The sequence below is a fragment of the Narcine bancroftii genome, chromosome 9 (genome assembly GCF_036971445.1).
Source record: "Narcine bancroftii isolate sNarBan1 chromosome 9, sNarBan1.hap1, whole genome shotgun sequence".
NCBI classification, from domain to species: domain Eukaryota; kingdom Metazoa; phylum Chordata; class Chondrichthyes; order Torpediniformes; family Narcinidae; genus Narcine; species Narcine bancroftii.
The window spans coordinates 25,703,887-25,730,605 of record NC_091477.1 but is presented as its reverse complement, the minus strand read 5'-3'; the positions used below and the strand labels follow the sequence as shown (position 1 = coordinate 25,730,605).

Genomic DNA, 26,719 nt, shown 5'->3' with positions numbered 1-26,719 from the left:
GTCTTTCCAGAATCTCTTTAAAATTGGGACACTCCCAAAATATGTGGATCAGAGAAGCTTCAAACTTGTTACATTTCTCACATAATGGATCAATACAGTACAACTCAATTATCTAATCCTCATTTATCCAAAAAACATTTTCGGAGCCAAATTGACTGGACACATCGGCGGCAGTGGGGTCCTCAAGCTCCCAGGCAGGAGTGGGACTCTCAAGCTCCCAGGGAGGAGTGGGACTCTCTGGCTCCCGGCATGAATGGGGCCTCGGTGGGGAAGTGACAGTGATCAAAGGTGCCCAGCATTTTTTTGGGTGAGAATTAAATATTTTAATGCTTTAAAAGCCTCACCTTGTTGTTTGTCATTGTTTAAACACCTGCTGTTGCTACTGAACTGTTTTTTAAAAATTACCAGTCCTCTGAAAAAAAAATTATCCGAAATGGGCCCAGTCCCAACCATTTCAGATAATCGGAGTTGTACTGTATCTGCATAAAAACAAGATAATTTAAGTTTGGATTTATGATTTCTGTGTACTACCTTAAATTGTAACAAGCAGTGTCTCTCACAAAATGAGGAATCATTAATTAAACTGAGAGTAGAGTACCAATCTTCATCTGAAAATGTTAAGTTCAAATCTTTTTCCCAATTGCTCTTCATCCCAGCCATGGGAATGGAATTTAAATCCAATAAATTATTATAAATACATGATGTTAAAAAACACCACAAAAATAAATATCTAAAAAAAAAGTGTCTATTGGAAAGATTAAATTTAACTGATAATTGTCCAAAAGAGGCAAAATTATCTCAATTTGAGTTCATATTTTGAATACCTATTTCATGCCATTCCTTGAAACCTGCATCCAACAAAGAGTATTGAAAAAGATGGTTATCTATAATAGGACTAGCCAGTGAAAAACCATTCATTCTGAAGAATTTCCTAAATTGAGCCCAAATTCTCAGCCTATTTCTCATTAATGGATTATGTGTTAATTTGGAAAAGGAAAATGGTTAAAAAAAATCCTAAAATTACCAACATAGAAGTTTTCTTGGAGAATTGCAATTCCATTTCTACTCAAGAGGACCAATTCACTGACTTATCCAAATGTGTGTCTTGGAGAAAGGCCAGATCTGCTCCCATTTTTTAATGTGTGCCAAGATTCTTTTTCTCTTCCTCATCCTGTTTAAACTATTAACATTAAAACGAACGTAATTTATACTTTTAGCCATTGGTCCAGAGACTCTCAGGCTCGTGTTTCCCCCATACCTCCACCACCCTGTGTCCATTGTTCGTCCAACATTTTTCCTTCAGCTGTCTGCTCCAGCCCACCAGGCCCGTGGCAAACTCTGGGAAGATAAAACAAAAATGAGGACACAAACCCAAAAAGGACAGATAAGAAAAAAAGTTCAACAAAAAAGAAAAAAAGCAAAACTAACACAAGATACAACAACAAACCCCAACCCCTTACAACCTGCTATTAAATTTACTTACCACCCCATACATTCTCCCTCTCCATCCCTTCACAGATGTCCCCCCACTGAATTCTCCACGTCATCACCATTCCCCTCTATTTTAAAGGTTGTGCCTTTTGCACCCATCTCCTCTCCACCCACCTTCCCTGAGTCTCCAAGGCCATTTTCCTCATTATATTTCTCCCCCTTTCCACTTTTACACCCGTTCATTATTTCATGAGGATTATTCCTGTTGTTATTACTTATTGCCAGTTGTTTCCTCAAACCCAAAAGAAGCTCAAAATTTGTAAACTTTTCCTCCCTCCTCCCAGCATTACTATTTTCAGGTTTGCCGGGTATCTGATTACACAATCATACCCCTTTTCCTTTGTCCCCCTTTTCAGTGGTTCCAATTCCTTCCTTTGACGCAGGAAGGTCCAACTGATATAAGGATTTAAAAAACATGTTATTGCCCTCCAGCTCCAAAGGACCACCCCTTGCTTTTGTCCCCATGACTGCAACTCTTTTAAAAAAAAATTTTTCAGTCCTAGTGCCGCAGTACCTCCACCACTTCCAAGCGTGAGCTTTGTCTGGGGCCCAGGTGCGCAAAGAAGAACCGATGTGCCTTCTTGATCTCCACTGATTTCCCTCAAGCTTTCCTTCCCCAAAGTGTCTGGAAGCTCGTGTTGAAAGAAGACTATGGGTTTTCTCCCTTCCATTCCTTCCTTTAACCCCACTATTTTAAGTGTGTTGTGCTGGCAATGGTGCCAGCATCAGGGTTTCAAATTAAAATTTTGTAAATTATGGAGATTAGATGACAGTACTGAAAGCAATTTTCAAATTACATTTTGCCGACTTTTGTCTTATAAATGGTGTATTAGGTATTATAAGAGTGAGTTTTAGCCAGTTGGAAAATTTGCATTTTCAGCATTTGCGATCCCTTTAGGTGCCAGATAATGGGGATTTTACTGCAATTAGTCTTTTAATTTTTTTTTGCACAGACTTAATATTTTTATGTGACTACAATTTAATTCAGTTTTCAGTATTGTCAGCTTTTCCAGGAGTAGCCTTTAGCTTCTACAACTTATTTCTCTGTACTTTTATAAGTTTATCATTTCTCAAATGTTTCATGGAAAATGATGATTCTGTAATTAAATGGGTCTGTTGCAAATGGAGGGAACTCTTGTATTTTTCAATTAAAGTACTAGTCAGCTTTATTACTGGATTATGTGAGTTTTGGATTGGTGAATATATGCTTAATTTGCTTATCTTTTGAACTAAGCAAGTATAATTTGCAACAAAACAATAGATTGCTAGAAGTGCTCATTAGATTGGATTAGCGTGGAAATAAATGGATTCCAGGTCAAACCGTTTCACCAGAACTGGAAAAGCAAAAAGTCATATCTGTTTAAAGTTCTAGGGAGACAAAAGTAGTGAGCACAGAGGAAAAATAATTTGCATTTTGTTTGCTGTGATCACCAGTTCACACAGATCCTTTAACAAGAGAATAGACATACTGACTATCTCTTATTAATGCATTGTTAGCTCTTAGCATTTTATGTAGTTCTCATCTCTGAATTACAGATAATTTACTTCACCTTTCTGAGCTCAAAATAATTTTCTGCAGCCAATTCATTGTAGAAATTGGTGATCCTTGATACCCATTGGCTTTGCATGCTTTTCGCTTCACGCCTTGATAAATCAGTTCCACCAGCATTGCATTTATTTGCAGTTCTGTATAGCATTTCAATTTTTAAATTGTCTGATATTGTTAAGTCAATCATTCATTGTCCTTTTGCTTTGTGGGTTGCCTGAATAGTGATTAAGAGAGGGCCAGTACGGAGAGTTCCTTCCCTGGCAGGTGCTGCATTTTAAATTCATGCTTTTGGATTTTTAAATTTGTGTTCTGCAGCCATCTGTGCCACTCAATTACACCAAATTAACCTATAATCCTGGTATATTTTGAATGGTGGAAGGAAAATGGAGCCACTGGAAGAAACTCATGCAGACACAGGTAGATCGTACAAACTCCTTACAGACAGTGTGGGATTTAAACCTAGGTCTCGATTGATGGTACTGTAACAGCGTTGTGCTAACCACTATATGAACCATGCTTCCCCAAGTTAATTGAGTTAATTTCTTTAACTTGTTTATTTAATCCTTAATTTTGACCCTTCATTTTGATACGTATGTGGAGAAAGCAACAAGAAGCTGGAGGGACTCTGGGCAAGGCAGCAACTGTGGATAGAAGTAATAAGTCAATGTTATTGATTGCCTCTTTGTTCAAATCCTTTTTGTGAGTTAAACCTCTAGTTCTGTAACATTACCTGTCCATTTTTCTTCAGGAATGCAGCCTAATCCACTGAGTTCCTCCCGCTTCTCTTTGTTTACTCAAGTTTCACTCTGTTTTTGATGTGAAAATCATGGAGCACTCACCTACTAATGACCCTGGAGAGTTAGTAATTGATAGCTCCCAGTCTTTGAAATCTATCATTGATTGATTTCCAATTTGACAATGTGATTAGTGGGGTCGTGGCAAGATGGCGTAGAAGAAAAATGTGTATTGCACCTTTCCCCAGCTGGATTACTAAATACCCAGTTTTTAAAAAAGCATAAAAGTGGTTAAAAACAATATTTATAGTTGTTTAAATAACAATGTTTTATTATGGCAACTAATGTGAAAAAAATCTAAACCTCAACTTCAGAAAAAATTACCATACAAAAGTGCAGAAGAACTGAGGCCTACCTGCATAGCTGAATCCATGGAATCCTCATTGGAAGCCTCCAAGCCTTAGAGGACTCCAGCCTGTTTGAGTTTGACCTCGGCGCCGATCCTGCCTCCGCAAGATGGCGCCGACACTTTGGTGAGTTCGGCCGTTGCCTACCCGCGTTCACGTGAAGCCGTGCATGCGGGTGGCACGGCCGACAAGGGAACCCGTGATCTTGCTGGGTGGCCTGAGGACGCGCAGTGTAGCGTCGGAGGATGCTCCTGCACGTCTGGCGGCTTTGCCTGGCTTGCGTGGGGCATCCTGGGTCCGAGAATTGCTGGACAAAGTATGGGCTGTGGGGGTGCCTGAACGTTAATATCCCGAAGAGGTCGGGGTGCCGGTGTCGTGTGTCCAGACCCGCAGCTGTTCAGCTAAAGGATTTACGATGACTGAGTAAGAAGAGAAACTTACCATATTGGAATTTGTCCAGGAGGAGGAGCCTGTAGTTAAAGGAGGTAGACCTCAAAAAGTGGAGGTGGAATCTGGAATTGATTCAGTGTTCACGTTTTGGAAGGGATTGCTTGTCAAATGTACAATATGTCAAAACAAATATCAACTCAGATGAATTAAGGATTTATGGAGATGAAAATAAAAATGAATACCTTGTGTGATGAAATGTCAACTATGAAACAGGAAATGACTGTAGTTAAGAGTGATATTAATAGATGTATAAAATCAGTTGATAATGTGCAAGATAATTTTAAGAACATTGAAATAATCTTTTCTGAGTGTCAAAATCAGGTGGAACGTAATAGAGAAAAAATGCAAAAAGTGGAAGGTTCTTTTGTAGATTGGGGGATTCAAAGAAGAGACTTATTGAAGAAGATTGATTTGTTGGAAAATTAAAGCCGAAGGAGTAATGTGAAAATAGTTGGTCTTCCAGAAGACATTGAAGGTTCCGATCCTATAAAATTTTTTAAGCATTGGATCCCAGAGGTGTTGGGTAAAGAGCTTTTTCCTGAAGGCTTGGAATTGGATCGGGCTCATAGAGCTCTGAGAAGAAAAGCACTTCCAAGACAAACACCGAGGGCATTCTTGGTTCGTTATTTAAAATACCAAGACAAAGAAATGTATGGTGGTACAGAAAGCACGGCAGAGTCAGTCTCTATTAATGGTTCAAAATAACAGAGTGTTTTTTATGCCAATTTGAGCCAAGAGGTTATTAAAAGACGACGAGAATTTAATACGGCTAAAGATGTTTTGTGGCGAAAGGGCTACAAGTTTGCTTTTTGTTATCCTGCAATTTTGAAGGTTTTTTATGGAAACTTTCAATCTCAATTCTTTGAGAATGATCATGATGCTTTGGTTTTTGCTAATTCTTTGCTGGAACTGTGAAGAAATGGGAGTTTCCCCCGTTGTCTCCTAAGAGGAGGGGAAATGGAAATGGGTATATAAAGAATGGAAAGAAAGAAGAGTTGAAACAAAGTCTTCTTGATGTTGAAGATCCGGAGCAGTCGATGGGTTTGGAATCATTGGGTTGAATATATGGACACTATTTGATTGTGTTTAATTAAATAAATATGTATCTGGCTGGGGAGGTGGGGGGTGGTATATGACACTGAAAACTTTGATAGTCATCAGCCGATAGTGGGTTTACCACACCCAGATTTTTAGGGTATTACTACCTTTGGCTGGGTTTTTGTGTTTTTTTTATTGTTTGGGTGGGGGGGGGGGGTGCATTTCTTTCCCCTTTTTTTGTTGAAGAATTATAGAGGGGAGCATTATTTTATAGTGTGTAAATATATTAGTAGTTAAAAAGATGTCTAAATTGAATATTGCAACTTTTAATCTTCAGGGATTAAATAATCCAATTAAGAGAAAGAGAATATTGGCTTTTATTAAAAAAAAATTAAAATTCGCATTTTTTTTTACAAGAAACACATCTGACTGAAAAAGAACATTTGAAATTGAAAAGAGATTGGGTTGGTCATGTTTTTTCTTCTTCTAAGGCAAGAGGAGTAGCGATTTTGATTCATAAAAATTTACCATTTGAATTGGAATCTTCAGAGGGGTATGCTGGCAGAGTATTAAGAGTGAACTGTAAAATTTTTGCTGAATCTTTATGGCCCTAATATAGACGATGAGCGGTTTATTTCAGAAGCTTTTTTACTGTTAACTCAAGCGAATGAAAATGTCTTAGTTGGTGGTGATTTTAATTGTGATCTGGACCCTTTATTGGACAGAAATCCAAAAAGTATAAGGAAATCAAAGATGGCAACTCAAATTAATGCGTTAATGAAAGATTTAAATTTGGTAGATATTTGGAGAAAAGTTAATCCTACAGAGAAAATTTTTCTTCTTACTCTTCACGACATAATTTGTTTTCTAGAATTGATTTATTTTTAGTATCGGCACATTTATTAGGTAGAGTATTACGAGCAGAATATAAAAGTAGAGTTATATCAAATCATTCATTATTACTTTTTTCTTGTGAAGGTTCGGAGGTAGTACGTCCATCATTTAGATGGAAGTTTAACGCAATGTTATTGAAAAAAAAACAAGAGTTTGTTACTTTTGTTAAAGAGCATATCTCTTTATTTTTGACTGAGAATGTTAATTCTGTGGATAGTCATTTTGTAATATGGGACGCTTTAAAAGCTTATTTGAGGGGGCAGATTATTAGTTATTCTATGAAAGTTAAGAAACAATAGATGGCAGAAAGTTTAGAGTTAGAAAATCAGATTGCTGAGTTAGAGAAAGATTTTCAGAAAGGTGTAACTGAAGATAAAAAAGCCGCATTAGCGAGGTTGAAATTATGTTATAATACTTTACAAACTTATCAGTTTGAGCACTTAATTAATTGATCTAAACCATGTTATTTTGAGTTGGGGAAAAGAGCTCATAAGGTACTTGCTTGGCAATTGAACAGGCATCTTGAACTATTAATGTTGTTAAGAAGAATTCAAAAGTTACTTATAGACCTCAGGAAATTAACGACCAGTTTTATTCATTTTATCTAAAATTATATACTTCTGAGGGGGAAACAGGATAATGGTTCTATTGACTTTTACTTATCTAAATTAAAGTTACCGGTATTAGATGGGAATGATGTTCAGGAATTGGAATCTCCTTTTACGGATTTTGAAATTAAGGAAGCTATTCAGGAAATGCCTAATGGAAAGTCCCTAGGGGATGATGGATTCCCTGTGGAATTTTATAAACTTTTTATGATGATTTCTCTAATGTATTTGGAGAAGTGTTGAATCAAGTTACTGAAGATCAGAAGTTACCAGAATCATGTTCAAGTGCTTTAATAACTGTTATTCCAAAAAAAGATAGAGATCCATTAAAAGTGTCTTCATATAGACCTATTTCTTTATTAAATGTAGATTATAAAATTATAGCAAAAGTATTAGCTAATAGACTTGCTAAATATTTACCCATATTGGTACATATTGATCAAACAGGTTTCATTAAGAATAGAAATGCATTAGACAATATATTTCGTTTATTTACTTTGGTCAAGGCATACCAAAAACATTAGATGCAGAAAAATCTTTTGATAGGGTTCAGTGGGATTTTTTTATTTAAAGTGTTAGAGAAATTTAAATTCAGCCTTTTTTTATTGGTTGGGTTAAGGCTTTATATACGAACCCGATTGCTTGGGTGGTGACAAATGGACAGATTTCTTTACCATTTAAATTGATTTGTTCAACTCAGCAGGGCTACCCATTGTCATCAGCCTTATTTGTGTTGGCTATTGAACCATTAGCTCAGGCTATTAGACAAACTGAAGAAATTAGAGGGATGAAGATTAAGAATGAAGAATATAAAATTAACTTAGTTACGGACGATGTGTTGATATACTTGACGGAACCGGAATTATCGTTGAAACAATTGCAAGAGTGTTTGTCGAAATTTGGAGAATTATCGGGATAAAAGTGAAATTTTACCAATTTGAGTGGGAGATTATTCTAAATTTAAAACTATTACAAAATTAAGGTGGACAAGTAAAATTAAATATTTAGGTGTGTTTGTGGATACTAATTATCAGTCATTACATCAATTAAATTATGTGCCTATATTAAGACGGATAAAAGCAGATTTGATTGTGGAAAGATCTTCCATTAACTTTGATTGGTTGGGTTAATTGTATTAAAATGAATATTTTTCCTTGAATTTTGGTTATATGGTTATATGGAATTCAATATTTATTTCAGTCAATACCTTGTTTACTTCCAAAGGGTTTTTTTCAAGATTTGAATGAAGCAGTGCGAGAGTTTTTATGGAAAGGTAAATTAGCTCGAGTGGAAGTATGCATTGGGCAGACTACAGTTACCACATATTCAAAATTATTATGAAGCGGCCCAGTTGAAGTTTGTTAGTAGATTGATGGATTTAGATCAGCCTCCTACCTGAGCTAAAGTGGAGATGGCGTGTATTTCTAGGGTTGAGATGCATGAATTTATATTTCGTTGGAATTTGATTTTATTACAGCAATATGATATGCCGATATTGAAACGTTTGTTAAGGATTTGGATTTAAAAAAAACAGGGTGTTAGGATCAAAAGATAAATGATCAATTCTAACTCCGTTGTATAATAATCAGCTTATTACTTTTTCAATGTTTAATAATCATTTAAAGATTTGGGACTCTAAAGGTATAAAGACAATACAAGATTGTTTTGAAGAGGGGCAATTTCTTTTAATCAATTGAAAGAAAGATTTGATATACCTGTAAATTCTTTGTTTGTGTATTATCAACTTAGAGCTTTGATAAAAGATAATTATGGTAGAGAGATGATTTTACCTACTTTGTCGAGATTTGAATCTTTGATTTCCTCTATACCGAAAAAGGGTTATATTACAGTTATGTATAATTTGTTACAAGATAGTATGGATAAGTCAGATTGGGAGAAATCTAAACTTGAATGGGAGAGTGATTTAGTATTTATTTTTCCCGAAGATGATTGGGCAACTATGTGTCAGGACAATGTAATTAAATTGACTAATGCAAGATATGGAATGTGTTAATTATTATATTTGACCCCGGAAGAGCTAAATAAAAAAATGTGTTTAGTAATTCAAATTCTTGTTTTGGATACAGCTCGTGTATTGGAACTTTTCTACACGCCGTTTGGACTTGTGTTAAAGTTCAGTTATTTTGGCAAGGAATTAAAGTAGTTTTGGAAAAATTATAAAATTTTATATTACCATTAGATCCAATTATTTTTTTGTTGCGAAATTTGCATTTGTTAAGGGGAATGGGATTGGACAAAATTCAAATTGCTTTTGTATTTTTGGTGTTATCAGTAGCACGTAAATGTGTTGCTTGTACTTCGAAAGATGATACTGAGATTAATATTATGCTGGCACAATGAATTGAAAGTATATATTGTCATGGAAAAAATTACCTATAATTTACATGATCATTATTCTTTTGTTAGTAAGTGGTCTCTGTATTTGAAATGTTATAAACATTTATAATATTTATATTATATATATATATATATATTTTTTTTTCTCCCCTTGAGCTGGCTGAAGGGGTGGGAGAGTGGGGTGGGGTTTTTTGTTTTTTTTTGGATTCTTTTTGTTATTTGTTTTGTTTTGTTTTTTATGTTTGTAACATTTTTTTGATTATTACTATACTGTATATCATGTTTTTTCTATCTTTTAAATAAAGTTTGGAAAAAAAAGACAATGGGATTAGTATGATGGTCCATGAAAGGTCCTCCAAGGTAGTGACTCACATAAATTTAAATTTGCTCACCCTCTCCACTTCTGATGCCCAGATGATCACTGGATCGTATACCTTTGGTTTTCTTTTCCCAAAGTCTACAATCATCTCCTTGGTTTTGGTGACATTGAGTGAGAGGTTGATGTTAGTACACCATTCAGCCAAGTTTTCAATCTCCCCCTTGAATGCTGATTAATTGCTCCTTTTTATACAGCCCACTATGGTGATATAGTTAGCAAATTTGTATGTTTACTTTTGAAAATGTTATTACATTTTTTTTTTAAACATGTAATCATAGCCAAATACAAAATAGAGTAGTGAAATATAAGGACCAAATCCATTTTACATGATTGTATAAAACCCCAACTCCCTCCCTTAAACAAAGCCCCCAAAAAAAGAAATAAGAAAAAGCATAGAAAAGAAAGATAAAGGAAAAAAAAAGAGAAACAAGAATAGAAACCTGGTTGTCTGAGGGTACCCCTCACCACTGATCATTTATATCTTTTAATATGTCTAAGAAGGTTAATGAGGTTTGAAGCTAGGAAAAACATCTATAAAGTAATTTCTGCAATTTGTAAGTAAGGTGGCAAATTTTCAAAAAAAGTCATATTTATTTCTCAGATTATAAGTAATCCTCAAGAGGAATGTAGCTATGCATTTCTGTGCTCCATACCTAGGAGGGTGTCCGATTTCTATGTAACTGCTATACATTTTCATGCTACTGGCAAGGCAATTTTTACAAATTATTTTTGATATATAGAGAATTTTAATTTTGGCTTTATCCCTTTAATATTACCTAATAAAAATAACATTGAGTTTTCTGGGACTTTAATTCCTGTAACCTGTTCTAAAAATTGCCACATTTAACCAAAAAGATCTCACTTTAGGACAGGACCAAATAGAATGTTAAAAAAATACCTATCTCCTGGCCACATCTAAAACACAAGTATGATAAGTCTGATTTCAATCTATTTAACTTCTGTGTGTGAGATATAATTGATGTGAAAAATTATATTGAACTAACCTGTGTCTGTATACTATCTCAACACAAGTCTGACCAATTTTGTTCATCAGTATTAATATTTAAATCCATTTCCCATCATAATCTGGACCTATATATCCCCTGTTTGGAAATCCATTTTTGCAAAAAAGTATACGTAGCTGAAATAAATTTCTCTATATATCTATTACGAATCAGCATTTCCACATCACTACCTTTTGGTAATAACATTATTGGACCCAATTTATTGCTTAAATAAGTTCTTAATTGATATTAACAAAAAAAGTATTATTTTGTATCTCATTTATTTTTTAATTGTTCAAATTACATTAAATTTCTTCATTTGTAACAATCTTCAATATATCTAATTCCTTTCTGAGACCAAATGTTTAAAAATTGATTATACATTGAAAATGGAATAAGTCGATTATGTATCAAAGGCATTTTAGGCAGGACACCCCCCACCCACCCCATTCCAATTTCATTGTTTACCTTATATCAAATACTAATCAAATGTTTTGACTGCTTCACTTCCCCAGATATTAATTTTGATTCCCATTTAATTATAAAGTCTTCCAATACTCTCTCTCCTATTATCAATTTATATTTCAATCCATGCCATCTTTTTTCCTTTGTGACAGATTATGTTATATTTTATATTATATATAGATGTTTTTGGAAGATAGATTGTGGGGTTTTTAGTTGTGTGATACACAGATACAAACACTTCAGAACAGATCTCATTTAAAATGCCGGAGCTCTGCTCAAGCCAGATTCTGAGTGCCTTTGCAAAAACTTAGAAGAATGCCTATAGAGACTTCACAAGTAGGTGTTAATTGGACATGCTGTGGAGTAATGGATTATTGTTTTGGAAGGCAACAGATGATCAGACTCAGAAAATTGGGTCCGGTGCCGCATTCTGTCTGAGTGCAGTTTGCTGTTCTAAGAGGATCATGTGGTTTTCTCTGTGTGTGAGAGAGAGAGAATTCAGTTCTACAGTTCAGCAGCAGCAGGACAGGACAAACTGGCAAGCTTGTGAAAAAACCCCATTTTGAAGACAGGTTGTGAGTTCTTAGTTCAGCCTGGTCAAAGCCCTTGTAGTTCATGCAAGAGAAGAGGAATGGCTGTCTGTGGTGACTAGAAAAAAAGAGGTTATCATCTGGAGAACCCTGATGGGGCAAGTTTCTTCGGCAAGACACTGAAGTGGCTGATTTAAAAAAAGAATTAGTTGTGGGTGCCAGCATACAATGAATCTCTCTGAAAACTGTCAAGAACCTTCCTGAGTGGTAACCATTTACCTTTCAAGCACCAAAGCTTGGTGAACTTTATAAATGTTCAATTCTCTACACAGTATAAGAATTGCCTGCAACCAGTGAAATTGGAGGAATGAAAAGTGAGATTGGACTGTGAATCAAAGAACTTTTCTGAACTTACACACACATTACATACATGTGTACTTAGAATTAGAAGGGTGTTAAATTAAAAGTTAGATCAATAGTGATAAGTTAAAGTGTGATCCTGTTTGCATGTTTAAAGATAATTAAAAGCAACTTTTGTTTAAGTAACCATTTGTCTTGGAGAATATCTATTGCTGCTGGGTTTTGGGGTCCTCTAGGCTCGTAACAGTAGAAACTGGAATAACTAGTTGGGGGGGGGGGGGAGTCAAACTGATCAGTGGATTGCAGTGAACTCAATGCTCATGCCCTGGGGCGGTCTCTCCGATGTAGAGAAGGCCACAGAGGGTGCACCAGTTGCAGTAAATGAATGCTTTGGAGGTATAGGTGAAATGTTACTTCACTTGAAAGGTCTGTTTGGGATTTCGGACCATGGTGAAGGAGGAGGTGTGGGTGCATGTAGTTTTTCCAGTTCCTACTTCCTTTCTCTCTCCACCTAGCCTAGACTCCTCCCCACTTCGTGCAGTCCCCCCCCCACCCAATCTATCATCTCTCATCTCACCAGCCCCCTCCCCCCTCCCCTTTTGTTTGGAGATCTCTCATGTGCCCCCACACCTTGATGAAGGGCTCAATCCTGATGTATCTTTACCTTTGCTACATAGAGGCTCTGTTTGACCTGCTGAGTTTCTCCAGCATTTGTATGTTTTTTCACTTAACCATGGTGTCACAGAATTCTGTGTTTTACCCTGTCAATTTTCTTTTCCCCTTCACATCTACATTTAGCCTGTTAACATTAAAACTTAGAAAACTCAATATATATTTAATTTGGTCCAAATCTAGTGAAATTTTTCCTTCACTTCTCTCTTTGCACCTGTTTGACTATTCAGATATTTATTGTCTTCCGTGTTAAGGGATGTCCTCTTTGGCAATCCAGGTAGGAAAAAGAAAGAAGAATTATACATAATCAATTTAACATAATAATAAGTTAAAAAAGGGAAAAAGAAAATAACAACCCCCCCAGCAATTAATATTGTTTAAATAATACACAACATTACCCCCCCCCCCTCCATTTTACAGGTTGCTGTTTGTGCCACAAATACACACGAGTTGATAGTAGTGAGTCCATAACCGGATGTTTACCATATATCAATCTCACATATGTAGAAAATAAAAATTTTAAAGACCGCTTTTTATTAATCAAAGCATTTTCAAACTCCCTCTTGCTGATTAATTGGCAGTGTTTTAACAAATTCTTCTGCGCAGACATGATCTGTAAAGAATTTGTTCTGTACTCCTTGTAAGAAAATCTTCAAAGTGGCAGGATGGCGCAAAATAAATATGTAGCCTTTTTGCCAAAAAGCGTTCTTTTCCATATTAAATTTTTTCCTCTTCTTCAGAAATTCCAAACTTGTACCAGGATAGAAAAATATTTTGGTTCTATGAAATTCCAATGGACCTTGTCTCTTTTGGCACCTTGTGCTGCTAGAGCGAATATTTTTCTCTCGGTCTTGATAGCAAAGACATTTTGTCAGTATAGACCTTGGCTTCTGATCTGGTGGAAGCCAGGGTCTCAAAGCTCTATGTGCCCTTTCAATTTCAATAATACTTTCAAATTTTATCCAGTCTGGAATCCATTGTCGAAAAAAACTTTAACGGATCGTCACCTTCTTCAACTTCTTTAAGACCAACAATTTTAATATTATTTCTTCTACTAAAATTCTCTAGTAAATCAATTTTTCCCCAAAGTTGGTTCTTTTCAGTAGATCATGCATCATTCTCATTTTCCATTTTCACCATTCTATCCTGTACCTCCTCCGTACCAGCCTCTGCAGTTTTAACTTTCATCTATATTATCTAATTTATTTTGCAATTAATGTACAATAGCAAAGTACTTCATCTGTTTACCTGAATTTTTCATGTCTACTCTCCTCTCCCTCAGTTCTTTTAACAGCCGAGCATTTGTGCAATCTTTTACCTGTAGCATTTTTAATTTCCTACCTTTATTTTTGGAAGCTTATCTGCTTTTTTACTTCCTCTTCTTCATCGCTGGCCTGTGAGTTTTGAAATAACATTCAGTATTTATTTGAGCTTGCAAAAATGCTGCTGGCTCCAGTGACATCTTGGAGCTCTTCTGGTCTGCGCAAGCATGTCTTCCTGAGCATGCACAGTTCGGCATCTTTCTCTTCGATGCCATCACCCCAAAGAAGCGTTTATGATGGTGCTGTGGAGCCACAGACACCCCCTGTAGGGCCCAACTTGTCCGAGGATAAGCTCTCACCTCAACTCCTGGATCCATCGAGACAGTAGGCCTTATTTCTTCGTCATTGTTCTGTCTGTATTCCCGACGGGCCAGCGATAGTCTTTCCTCTTTTAGAAGACATAGATCATTGTAAAGTAGTTCTTAAGCACTTTTAACAATTTTGGTTAAATGTACTTTTCTTATTTAGCCCTTTTTAAACTAATTCCAGGGAGAGTCAGATTTCCACTTTCTGACTCTACCACATCACGTGACGTCCCCTGCACATTTGCATATTGTGATGTTCGTACCGAGCCACACATTCATAGGTGTAAAGCAAGTAGAGGGCTAAGTACACAACCTTTTGGTGCTCTGGTGCTGATGGAGATTGTGGAGGAGAAGTTCTTATCAATCCACTTTGATTGGGGTGTGGAGTGAGAAAATCTAGGATCGAATTGGACAGTGGAGTATTGGGTCCCAGGTCTTGTTTTCTGATTAGTTTTGAGGGGATGAAGGTGTTGAATGTTGAACTGTAGTCAATAACGAGCAAACTGTTGTATTATCTTTGCTGTCCAGGCGTTCCAGGATTTTGTGCATACAATGAGTTGACATCCGTTGCTGCGGTAGGCAAATTACATGCTTCAACACCAGCCTCTTAAAGTACTTTATCGCTGTGGGTGTGAGTGCCACTGGTCGATAATCATTTAGGTAGCTTATAGTTTTCTTGGGCACCAGTGCAGATAAAGCCTGTTTAAAACAGATAGGTACCACACCCTGTCAGATCGAGATGTTGAAGATATCCAAGAATGTACTGGCCAGTTGGTCAGCACAGGTTTTCAGTACCTGGCCAAGTAGTCCATATGGACCAGATACTTTCTTGGATTCACTCCCCTGAAAGCAGACCACATGTCATCTTCGTATACTGACAGTAGAGGTTCATCAGAAGCTATGGGGGAAATGTAGTGATCACTCCTTAACTGTTTCTGAATTCCATCCACATTCAGTAAATATTCCCTCCACAATGTTCTCCTTCTGCATCTGTGATACTATCTCTGATTAGCAATGCCACCCCACCTCCTTTTACCTCTCTCCCTATCCCTTTTGAAAAATGCAATATTGTTGCATGCTCAGACAGCTCACTAAGATTGCTATATCCAAAAATGCAACACCTTAATGGGCACTGAATGGCAGCAGATGCTAGAAAAGTTTTTTTTTAAAGAATTCAACATGGTGGAAGTCTGTGCCACCTAATTACAGCCAATTAACCTACCAACCCCAACATTTGGAGGAGAAAAGGAATCCAGAGCACCTGTGGAAACCCACACAGGACACGGGCAGAATGTACAAACAGACAGCACCGGATTCAAATTTGATCGCTGGTGCCGTTGCAGTTCTCATCAACATAAATTGTTGGATCTTCATGGGCAATTTCTTGGGGATCAACAGTGAGGTGTGACTGCAAAATCCATGTTAATATTTTGTTTCTATTGCTTTCCATCTCATCAATGTGAGCTGACTAGTGGACATTATTGAAGGAGCTGAGGGAGCAACAGGATGCCCAGTTCTAATGCCAGTGGTTCTCTACAGGTTTTAAATGGCCTGTTAAAGATGTTTGTGAGTAAAATTCTGCAACCATGAGGTATGTAGGCCCTGTGCTCAGCAGTGGCCATGAGGGGTTGCAGACTCTGGGAGCAGAGGGCTGGTGCATGGTACAAGAAATTGGGAGAACACCCTCGTGAGAAAGAGAAGCAGAGGAGATGGGCCTAGAGGACTGTGATCATGACAGCGGACCAATGAGTAGGTCAACAGCAGTAGACCAGTGAAGTTTTCAGCGGCTGAGGGACCCTTGCAGGCTGCTGGACACTGGCTCATTGGAACCTGTATTGCAGCTGCGATTCAAGAGGGTGCTTAGAGCAAGAAGTGCTCCCGAAGGGTATCGGGCACTGAAGGCTTCCTGAATGTGTTAGAACTCATGTTGCCAATGAATTGAACAGGAGTATATATGGCTGCAAAGGCTGTGGGAGCACTGGAGGCAAATCTCTTTTGCTTCTGTTTCTCTCATACTGTAAGGGGCACCAGGCAATATTTATAGCGACTCTTTACAGGCAAAAGTTAAAGTATATTGCATATGTTATATTTTTAATGTATTATTACGTGACAATAAAAGGAACCCTGTGCATTGTAACAAAATGTATTGCGAGCTAGCTTTCGGGCAGAAAGCAGAGAACGTAATGAAAGAGTACTAGTTTTGTATGATATTTGTATGATATTTGCTGGATTTACTGCTGTTCACAATTTACAGTAAATCATTAATTTCCATATTTGCACATGATATCAAATTGTGAACAGAAGAATGTTCCAACATATTTCAGGAAGAAATTAATATACAGTTCATACAAAATGGGCAAATAAAGTTCTGCATTTAAAAGATTAAACATTTTGGAAGCAGCATCAGAACTCGAATTAATTGTCTTGCATCAAACAATTAATGTAAATTTTAAAAAAATCACAATTAAGATAATACTTATGACGTTAGGTTAAGATTCATTGGGGCAGAAAATCAATTTTGAATCAGCCAAATTTTAGAGAAAAATGAACAGTTGGAGACAAAGTATTTTGGGTTATAATCCCTCAACCTCATCAGTCACATAAATTGGCCAGCCACCAAAATGAAAATTGGTAGCTTTTACCTATTCAGGTCACTCATCTTGCCAAGTATCAATCATCCTAAATCTAAGCCAGGGTTCAAGTTCAAGCTGCAGCACAAATACCCTTAAATTCACTATTAACGGCTGATCCAGGAACTCAGTGGCAGAACCAATAGTGCCGAAAAGTACATTTCTTTTCATATTCTCATTTCTGTGGAGTAATGAAGGGCACTGGTGCTTCTGCAGCCCCACCAATGTACAGTATTACGAGAGGGTGTTGGCCTCGGACAAAGAATCTATCCAGCTCGTTGCACTGTTGTTAATACTGTCAAATTATGGGGTGGCCTGTTTGGCGTGGTAGTTAGCACAGCGCCTTTACCGCGCCAGTGATCGGGACCAGGTTTTGTATCCTACGCTGTCTGTAAGGAGTTTGTACGTTTTCCCCAGGGGCTCCGGTTTCCTCCCACCGTCCTAAACAAACCGGAAGTGTAGATTAATTGCGTGTAAATTGGGCAGCATGGACTCATGGGCCGAAGTGGACTGTAACTGTGCTGTATATCTAAATTTAAAAAAAAATTAAAATAATACATTTAAATTATGAATATTAGTCAATTACTTTTAGAGGAAGAGGATAACAAATTTTTGTAACTCCATGTTTTCAGTAGGCTGCATTCCATATTTAGAAAAAAAAAATGATCCTGGGCACTGGGGCTAATTCTGCTTAGAAAAAGATTTTAAAAAAGTAAGCCAAGAATGAAGATATTTCCTTACTTAGAAAAATCTGTCACCCAACAGTGAAAGAAGGGTATTTTCCAAGCACTTACACAGTCTCTTCATCATAAAGCAGGTTATGGCCAATGACTGTATTTAAAATGTTGTTAATGTTGTAAAACAGGGTATAAATAGACGTACCGAAAGCTTATTCAAACATCAATGAACTAATAACCCAATAATGTGCCTTGGCAATGTAAATGTAATGATAACATTAGCCAGGGAATTGGGGAATAAACTGTATTCTTCACACTACTTACGTGGGATGTTTTTTAAAAATCGCTCACTGTCAAATTGGATGTGCATTAATTTAATATCTCATTCAAAGGCAATTTCTCCAAGTCATTAGTGATTAAACTGGGGCCTAATAAATTAGGGGCTGGGAACCAATGTCAGCAATGGCATTGGTTCCCAACCCCTAACTTAATTTTCAGAACACTATCAGTCCAAATAATCTTGACTTAAAATTCCAACTGTCCGTATTTTCCTCCAGAATTTCGTTTCTTGCTCTAGATTCTAGCACCTGTGACTTCCTAATAATTATTGACCACATTATGGACAAGGGCATGTTTGTCTTAATAGAGTTAAAAATTCCTGTAATTCTCCTGATCTGAAGTAAAATATTTTTGATCTTGTCCATGAAGTTAAGAAGACAATTTATCCATTAATGCTTCCAATTTAGACATTAGCTGAAGGTAGAAAACTGGGAATTTCTCACCATTCTACCAAATATTGGTAAAATCATTTTGGTAATTATGAGATTTCCTGCTTTGCACTGGTTCATTAACTCGATATTATGACAATGGCCCTGCCCGTGTGTAGTGACATGGAGATTCTGATTTGAACACTCAAGTTCATTTCTATGATGTATCTCATATTCCAAAGTGAGAGCCCGAAGCCAAGCTTACACAAGTCAAGAGAAAGGTGGGAGACAGATTTGGGCACAATAATCCATGAGTGGTGCTGGTCAAACTGGTGTCTGGACAGCATGACAGCAATTATTGATGCCAGGTCCAGATTAGTGCAATACAATTTAATGCATCAATTGTACCTCACACCACAAAAAGCTGCACAAATCAAAACCAGAAATTTCGGAAATGTGCTTCAGATGTGGTGTGGAAATTGGAACCTTTATCCACTTCAACCTGCCTGTGTACAAAGGTGAGATCCTTCTGGGAGGTCCTGGGGGATATTCTGAAAAAAATTACAACTGTGGATTTTCCACAGGATCCGGAATTGTACCTCTGGAAAACATTATGAATATATGAGTTTTAAACTATCCAGATACCAAATTCAGTTAGTGAAGGTCACCTTGTTGGTACCATGGAAGTCCGACTCCAAACTAAACATTACACAATGGAATACAATTTAAGGAGAAAATATGACACATTCATTAGGGTACGGGAGTTTTATCTGCAACATATAGGTATGCAGATGTAGTTATACCTCGTCTCAATAGAAGAAAGGTAAAAATCCGTACTAATAGTGGAACGATTGCGATCAATGAAGTGGGTTGTGGCACAGATGATGTTCTCTTGTTTTGTATCTTTTTCAATTTACTTTATGTTACTTTGGGTTTATATTTGGTTCCTTTAAGGCTTTGTGACTTTCTAGATGTTTGGTTCTTCATGTTTGTTTAATTTACAAAATCTTTTCCTTATGGTATTTGGGTATGGGAGGGAAGGGAGAGGGCTGGTCAGGGGGAAAATGGACTCTGAATGTAATATATCATTGCTAAGAAATTGTGAGTCTTGGAAAATCAAAAATAATATATTAAAAAAAAATATATATACTATGGCACCAGCTGCAATGAGAAACAAGAGCCCTAACCATGCCACAATTTCTCAGTGTATTTAAAAAAGTATCTCACCAATTTGTTGCTGCTTTTCAATTGCTGAAATTTGGTTTTGCATCCTGCATTTTTTGATCCATTTGTCTTTCAAAATTGTGCATTTTTAGAATTTGTTCTCACCACACAAGTCAATGAAAATAATTGCATCAGGATTAGTTTGAACTGAGCTTATCCTATGTATCTATAATTTATGGAATGAAATCTTTTTCTTGCTGGAGCACTTAATATATTTAATATCTGTTCCATAATTTCAGAGCAAATTAAATGCAAATCATATTCAACTATAGCGTAAGTATTTGAAGAAGATGTGACATAATTGGATTGTTTTACCAATATTAAAAAATCAAACCTGTAAGCTCCTCTTAACAAAATCATCTGGTTCCCTTTTTCCCCCCACCATGTCCATTTATATTCATGTGAGCTTCTAATCAAGCTGACTAAACTAAGGTTTAGATGTAAATAAGCAAAAACTCTAACACCAAATTATTAAATATTTTAAAACAGATTCACTGGAACCCTTCTACTGATATTCTGAAACAAAGTATTGTAATTATGTATCAAGAAAGCCAAAAAGATTAGGTACAACTTTTAAAACAAAATCTGCTATTTTAATATTTTTCTTAAAAGCATCTTACAGAATTATTTGTTCTTCAAAAACCTCTAGGAGTTGTCAACCAAATAGTCCTGTGCTAATAAAGGTCATGACTTTATGCAGTTCCATCCCAGAGGCTTTCAACTTTTTCCCAGAATCATTTTGCTATCACTTGCTCCATTTATAAATAATTGTGTGCACAGTATTCAGTGTAAAACTATAGTGTTCACGCTGTAATCCCGTGTGGCTTTACATTGTGTTGCAAAACAGTAGCTTCTGGTCACCAACCAGCACCACCATATTCAATGTGCATGGTATGTCTGATGTATTTTTCAAGGAGAAAAGGCAAACCAATACAAAACCTTCAATGATAGGAAGATAATTACTGCAATTAAACATCAAAAGTAACATATTAAATCTTATCAGCTATTCGGTGCATTATTTTATTTCTGAATTACTTCCTTTACTTTCAAGACACTGAAGTGCAATTCAAAGAAATTTTAATCTCACTATAGTGGGATCTCTCCACAAATGCAAAAGACTGACAACCATCATTATTTTATTACTTTGAGTGTTTTTTGCCTGTGTATTCTTTCATTTACCCATTCTGAGTCTGAGCATTTGGAGAATAGTTTTCTTGCCACATCGTGATTTTCTGCACCAGAATGTAAAAGTAGTAAATAAAAAAGTCCCAAGTTTTATTTGTTTTAGTCCATAAATTAAAATTGGTTCTTAATGAAATATAATTAAAACTGATATTGTACCTTCCATGAATCACTGGATATGGAGTTAATGCGGGAAAGTGGTGCTGAGATAAATAATCAACCACAATTTTCCTGACTGGCAGAGAAAGCTCAAGGAACTCAATGGTCCACTACTACAGCTACTACTTGTGCGACATCAAAAAAGAGCAATAGCCAAGGAGAACATCTCCATGTGCAGATTCACCTCCAAACTACACATTCCCTCCACCACTGGTGTACAGTGGTCATAGGGTGTAACAGCTACAAAATACTCCATGTTACTTATCTAGGTTAATTTAATTCAAAGGTTTTCAAACTGCCCTCCTAGACTCACACTCCACCTTAAGCAATCCCTATGCCATAGGTGCTCAAGGGATTGCTTAAGGTGGTATGTGGGTGCGAAGGGAAGGTTGAGAATCACTGCTCTAGACCCAATTGTTACTGAAATATTTTGCTTCAGAAAAATTGTCATTGGCCCATTTCCTTTGGAGTTATGAAACCGTGCACATAATACCGAGGGCTAGAAGGTTATTTTCTTTATGACACTTAAGAATCTCCAATGATGTGGTTTTTAGTATAATTCTAACCATGTTGGCATAGCACATTTTCAATTAATTGGAAAACTAGTTTTCCAGCAAGCACCTTTTGTAGACACAAAGGTCCTAAATAAAATATGAAATTGACTTCACATTATACATCAAGGCAATGGCTGGACCTGTCTGTAATGTGACATAATTCTAGATTTATCAATATGTTGCTGTTTTACAAATGTAATACTTAGGAATATTATCAAAACATTTTGGGGATTATATTACCATGATCTCACAGAAAAAAGTAAATCAGTCAGAAAGAGATCAAGATGTATGATTTATTTGAGACAATCAACAAAGAATCAAAAACATGTTAACTAGTCAAAGCACACTCCTTTTGTACTGAATACAGAATAATGAAATATATTCAATATGATAGTCTGTTCAATATATATACAAGGCAGTAAAAACAGATTTAAACTAATTACTGAGATAGAATTTTAAAATAAACCAGAATTTGGACTTGAAAATAAACCAAATGTTTGTCTTTACAACTACTGAGGAAATAACTCTGGCTGTTGTGTTGCTGCTACAGTTTTTGTTTGATTGTCAACAAGATGATTAACTGTATTTTTTTCCTTGATATTTTGACTTAGGCCAATTCTTCAGGAAGATTGGTGGCATGGCTGAGTCATTAAGCACAACAGCCTTCAGATATGCTACATATTGGGCTAGCATAATACAGTAAAACCCCTGGTATCTGGAATTGAAGCAACCATTAATTTAAAAAAATTAAACTCAATAAGAATTAAATAATAGGTTAAAAGTAAATGTTCTTGGACATTGCACAAAAACCTTTGGTGAAGATGGGAGCCAATATTCTGCCAGCAGAGGGCTTGGTCGGGCTTTGCTTGTAGCAGCTCAGCTGTATGAATAAAGTTGTGTGAAACAGCAATGGTGTCATCCAGGATGAAGAGCTGGTTGATGCCACTTGCTGTTGGGATGACTCCCTCAAAATGTCTCCTTAGCCTTGCTTAAGAGTCGCCCTGGTCAGAGGCTTTATGTGTAAACTTGGGGGTATTGATGATCTATCATGTTATTGTTTGTCTTTTGGATGGCTCCATGGAAGGGAAGGAACCTGCAAATGCAGCAAAGGTTATAAATGAAAAAGTAAAATGCTTTAAAGTTTATATATCATGCAAGTGAAGAATATTCAGTGTAAGTATAGTATTTTTTTGTCTTTTAAACTGTTTATTCTTATTAGTTAGGTATTGTAAGAGTAAGTCTCACCTAGCATCTACAAATCTTCATAGGTGCTGGATAACAGGGGTTTTACTGTATGTGGTTGTCGCATGCAAAGAGACCACTGGGCTTTTCCAGCTGGGATATTATTCTTTTGCAAGGCATTTGCTAGCCCAGAATCAAAATGTCACTGAATTTTGGATATTTTCACCAGATTGTTCTTATTACTACCATAAGTGTTTAATTATACCGTATTCTGTATATCAAAACTTACAACAATATGACTAAAACATATAGCAAAGATGTTCACCAATGTTAGGAACTTGGGTTTGAACTGTTTTTTTCTTGACCAACATGTCCTAGACAGACTGAATTAAAACATCCTTGAAGTTCCCACCAGTAAAGCGATACAACCTAACCTGTATAACTAACAATCTATCTCCATAGACAATTTATGCCTTGTAACTAGAATAAATACATAGCAACAACATCACAGAGAAATATTCAAACTTTAAAGTGGATATCTAAAATGCACATAATTAGAAAAGCAGCATCAGAATAAAAGCAAACTGTAATTAAGTACTTGTTTAACATTTATCAATCTACATTTAAAGATGTGAAAAGTATTTAATTTTAAGTTCTCTGCTGAGACAGTGAATGTGTGTTTAAAGTTTATTATTCAGTGCTTCTTAAACAGATACATTAATGATTGATAAAGAATTCTTCAGTTCCCTTATTAGCCTGCTAAAAGTATTGAAATTGTTAATTTCAACATTCAAGTTACTCTTTGATTGTAGCAATGGATTGATTGGTTTACACATACAGTACTTGAGAATTCATAACTGCATTTACTATTTTTGAATAAGAAACTGCACAATTTGCTTCAATTTTTTCTACAATGTTAGACAAAGTAACTATAAGAAAAAATGTTTAACACAAATGAGCAAACATTACTTGCCATCAGATTTATTGTTCATTGAGCATCTTCACTGCCATTCCTTTCACCATATGAACTACAAAATGTAAAACCACATAACTAAGATCCAGTCTCACCAAGTTACAAAAAGGAAAGGCAATTAATTATTTTTTTGTGTCAATTTTCTCCTCCTTCAATCCTTGCATATGTGTACTACGCATTTCAGTAGCAGGGCTTGATTAAAATCAAATCCATAGTCTATGTAACAAAAAAATTGATGTATTAAATATTTCCATGCTCATCTATGTAAAATATTATGGTTAAATAAGCACTATTGTAAAGAAAAAGATTTTGTCCTTTTTACTTGTATCTGTATATCATACGTACCATTCATCCAATTTAAATCATGGGTCCATGATTTGTTGCATGGAACCAGATGTTAGAACTTGGCTGTTTAAAAACTTTTGATATTATACATCTACCTTGACCTACGTTGATGAAATTGCTTTGGAGCTGATACATGTAGTGCTAGAACAATCCCTAACCATAAAAATACTTGTATATGTCAAATCTCCTTATGCTCGAGAAGCTAGCTATTCTGTTCAAACTGCCTGTGCAGAATCTCATTGGTCCCTTTTTCCTCCATTATTTAACTTTAAACTATTCTTTGTCATCGCCCTCTACACTGGAGGTTTACAGTAAACAATCAAACTACCAGCATGCGATGTGATAGGAAATGTGCGGATCCAGAGAACCTTGGTGGTCACAAAGAGAATGTACTGAACTTGACTCTGAGCTGTATACCAGCAACATAAACTGGTGCTCCACAGCACTGCTTCTACCGGCCCCAGATTGGCCAAATATTTAAAGGAGTCAATGTTTACCCAGTGCTTTTGATGGTTACTGACATTCAAACATCACAAAAAAAAGCTGTTTAGAATGAAATAAACATTTTAAAATTGTTAAACTTTTTAAAAAAAAATCACAAAATACATTTAAATAGTGTTTGTAACAAAATGTATGTTGCCTTATTCTTTTCTTTTTTCTTTGTAGCTGTAACTGAAGATCTGAAATCAGAATTCCAAGACTCTTTGTGGAGTTCAATAACTGAATTCTATCAGTAAATACCTAGCAGAACTCAGTAGGTAAGTTTAAGACTTAGCTGACACTTACAAGGGTAAATTCAGAGAGGTCAGGTGCACAACTGCTAGAAAAATCTTTCTGTCAACAAAGATAATTCAGCAAACATCTACATCATGTTATCCAATCAGTATTAATTTCATAATGCTCAAATTAAAGCCACTCTTCCTTGAATTAGTGTCCTAGCTGCATTGGCCTTTAGTGAGGTTAGTGTGGGGTTTCATGTTCAAGTACAATGCAAGTGTATATAAATATTTTTTTTAAAACAAACTTTCAAGTAAATATCAGATTTAAGGTAAATTAGTTTGTATTAAGATTACATTTTCTGCCTAAATATTGATGTTAAGAAGGAAACATAGTTTAGGATTAAATTCTTTAAAAAACCAAATGTTAAAGGTGAGTTGAGTGTTTTACTGCTCATATCCAGGAGTTCTGCTGTAAATCTGAACTACTTTTCTGAACACTTAACATTTTGGTGGAGGTACACATGGTCAAAATGTAATTTGTGACTGAGCATGCTCAACAGATTTACTAAATGGTCCCAGTTAGATCAACATTTTATATCCATGTTATTTTTGTTTGTTTTATCTAAGACACAACATAACCTCAGAACTGTGTACAAGCTGAGGTAAGAATGAAATTGAACAGTGTGCAAAATATGACAGTTCTGGGTAGAAATACAATAAAACTACCAAATATAGCCAATGTCGTCATCTTTGTCATCTTCACTGTCTTCGTCATCTTCATTGCTTCCAATCTCATGTACTTCTTTTTCCTTTTGATTTTTTCTTTGATCTTCTTGCTCATCAATTACATGGAGCCCCCCACTGCCAAATTCACCAGAAGTCTCCTGATCATCTTCTAAATTAAAATAATAAACAATCAAGACATTGCCTTCCAAACAAATCTCATTTATACTGTTTAGGCATCAAAATGAGTTTAGTTGTTAACCCAGAATGTTAATAGTATTAGTTTCCATTGTAATCAGCAGAGGGAAAATGTGTCTCTGAACAAAGAGAAAGAAACATTCACACTCAAAGAGTCAGTATGCAAACTTGTTAACTTGCCACCTCTGTGGTCTTTGAACATTTTGGAAGAATAAATCAACTTTGGTTTATAACTAAACGTGTTATGTATTGGCTATGTATTGAATGTCATTCCATACATAGGTGGCCAGAAATTGAATTGGATAAATTTTAGCATGTACAAATCATGGCTGCATGTATTACTTACTCCCATTAGATTTCCTACAAAAATAAGTCAAAATCTAGTTTGAAAATACCATTAGGGTAGTTTAAACCCAGGCTGTATGCAGTCATTGACAAGACCATGTTAATTTGAATTCTGTTGCTGGTATTTTCAGTGTAGCAATCGCACAAGCATGTCAGCCTTTAAAAGTCACACTCACTATGGCAACCAGACAGCAATTCTTTACTAAAGGTAGGGAAGAATAAGAGTTTTATGATTTTCTGAAAGGTACAATTAGTCTTTTCAATAAGGCAGATGCCAGCAGAGATATTTTGTGAATATATTGGGTTTTGGGGAGACCACACCTGCTAGGGCCTCAGAGAAACTTGGCAGAAAATGGTTCAAGCGATGCTGCAAAAAAAAAATGGTGATCTTGTAGTTATGTCAAGGTAAGCCACACATTGCTACTTAGACTATTCCCTTGAATGAATATGCTCATCAGACAATCAAACTCTCATGCATACTGTTACTTTATTGAACCCCTCATCCCCTAGAGGTAAAGCTTTCAGAGATAGTGAA

The 26,719-nt window shown here is 36.0% G+C and overlaps 1 protein-coding gene and 1 long non-coding RNA gene across 2 annotated transcripts in view; one reads left to right on the top strand and one right to left on the bottom strand.

Annotated features, from left to right (window-relative positions):
- The window catches only part of LOC138743323 (uncharacterized), a 31,487-nt gene that overhangs the window by 4,165 nt on the left and 603 nt on the right, over positions 1-26,719 (top strand). The window contains exon 2 of the long non-coding RNA XR_011344814.1: positions 24,866-24,957. This is a non-coding gene — a long non-coding RNA (uncharacterized lncRNA). The remainder of the gene's footprint in view (positions 1-24,865; positions 24,958-26,719) is intronic.
- The window catches only part of spock1 (SPARC (osteonectin), cwcv and kazal like domains proteoglycan 1), a 289,966-nt gene continuing 286,812 nt past the window's right edge, over positions 23,566-26,719 (bottom strand). The window contains exon 11 of the mRNA XM_069898490.1: positions 23,566-25,813. Within this exon, the coding sequence (XP_069754591.1) occupies positions 25,641-25,813 (173 nt within the window). The 3' untranslated portion in view covers positions 23,566-25,640. The remainder of the gene's footprint in view (positions 25,814-26,719) is intronic.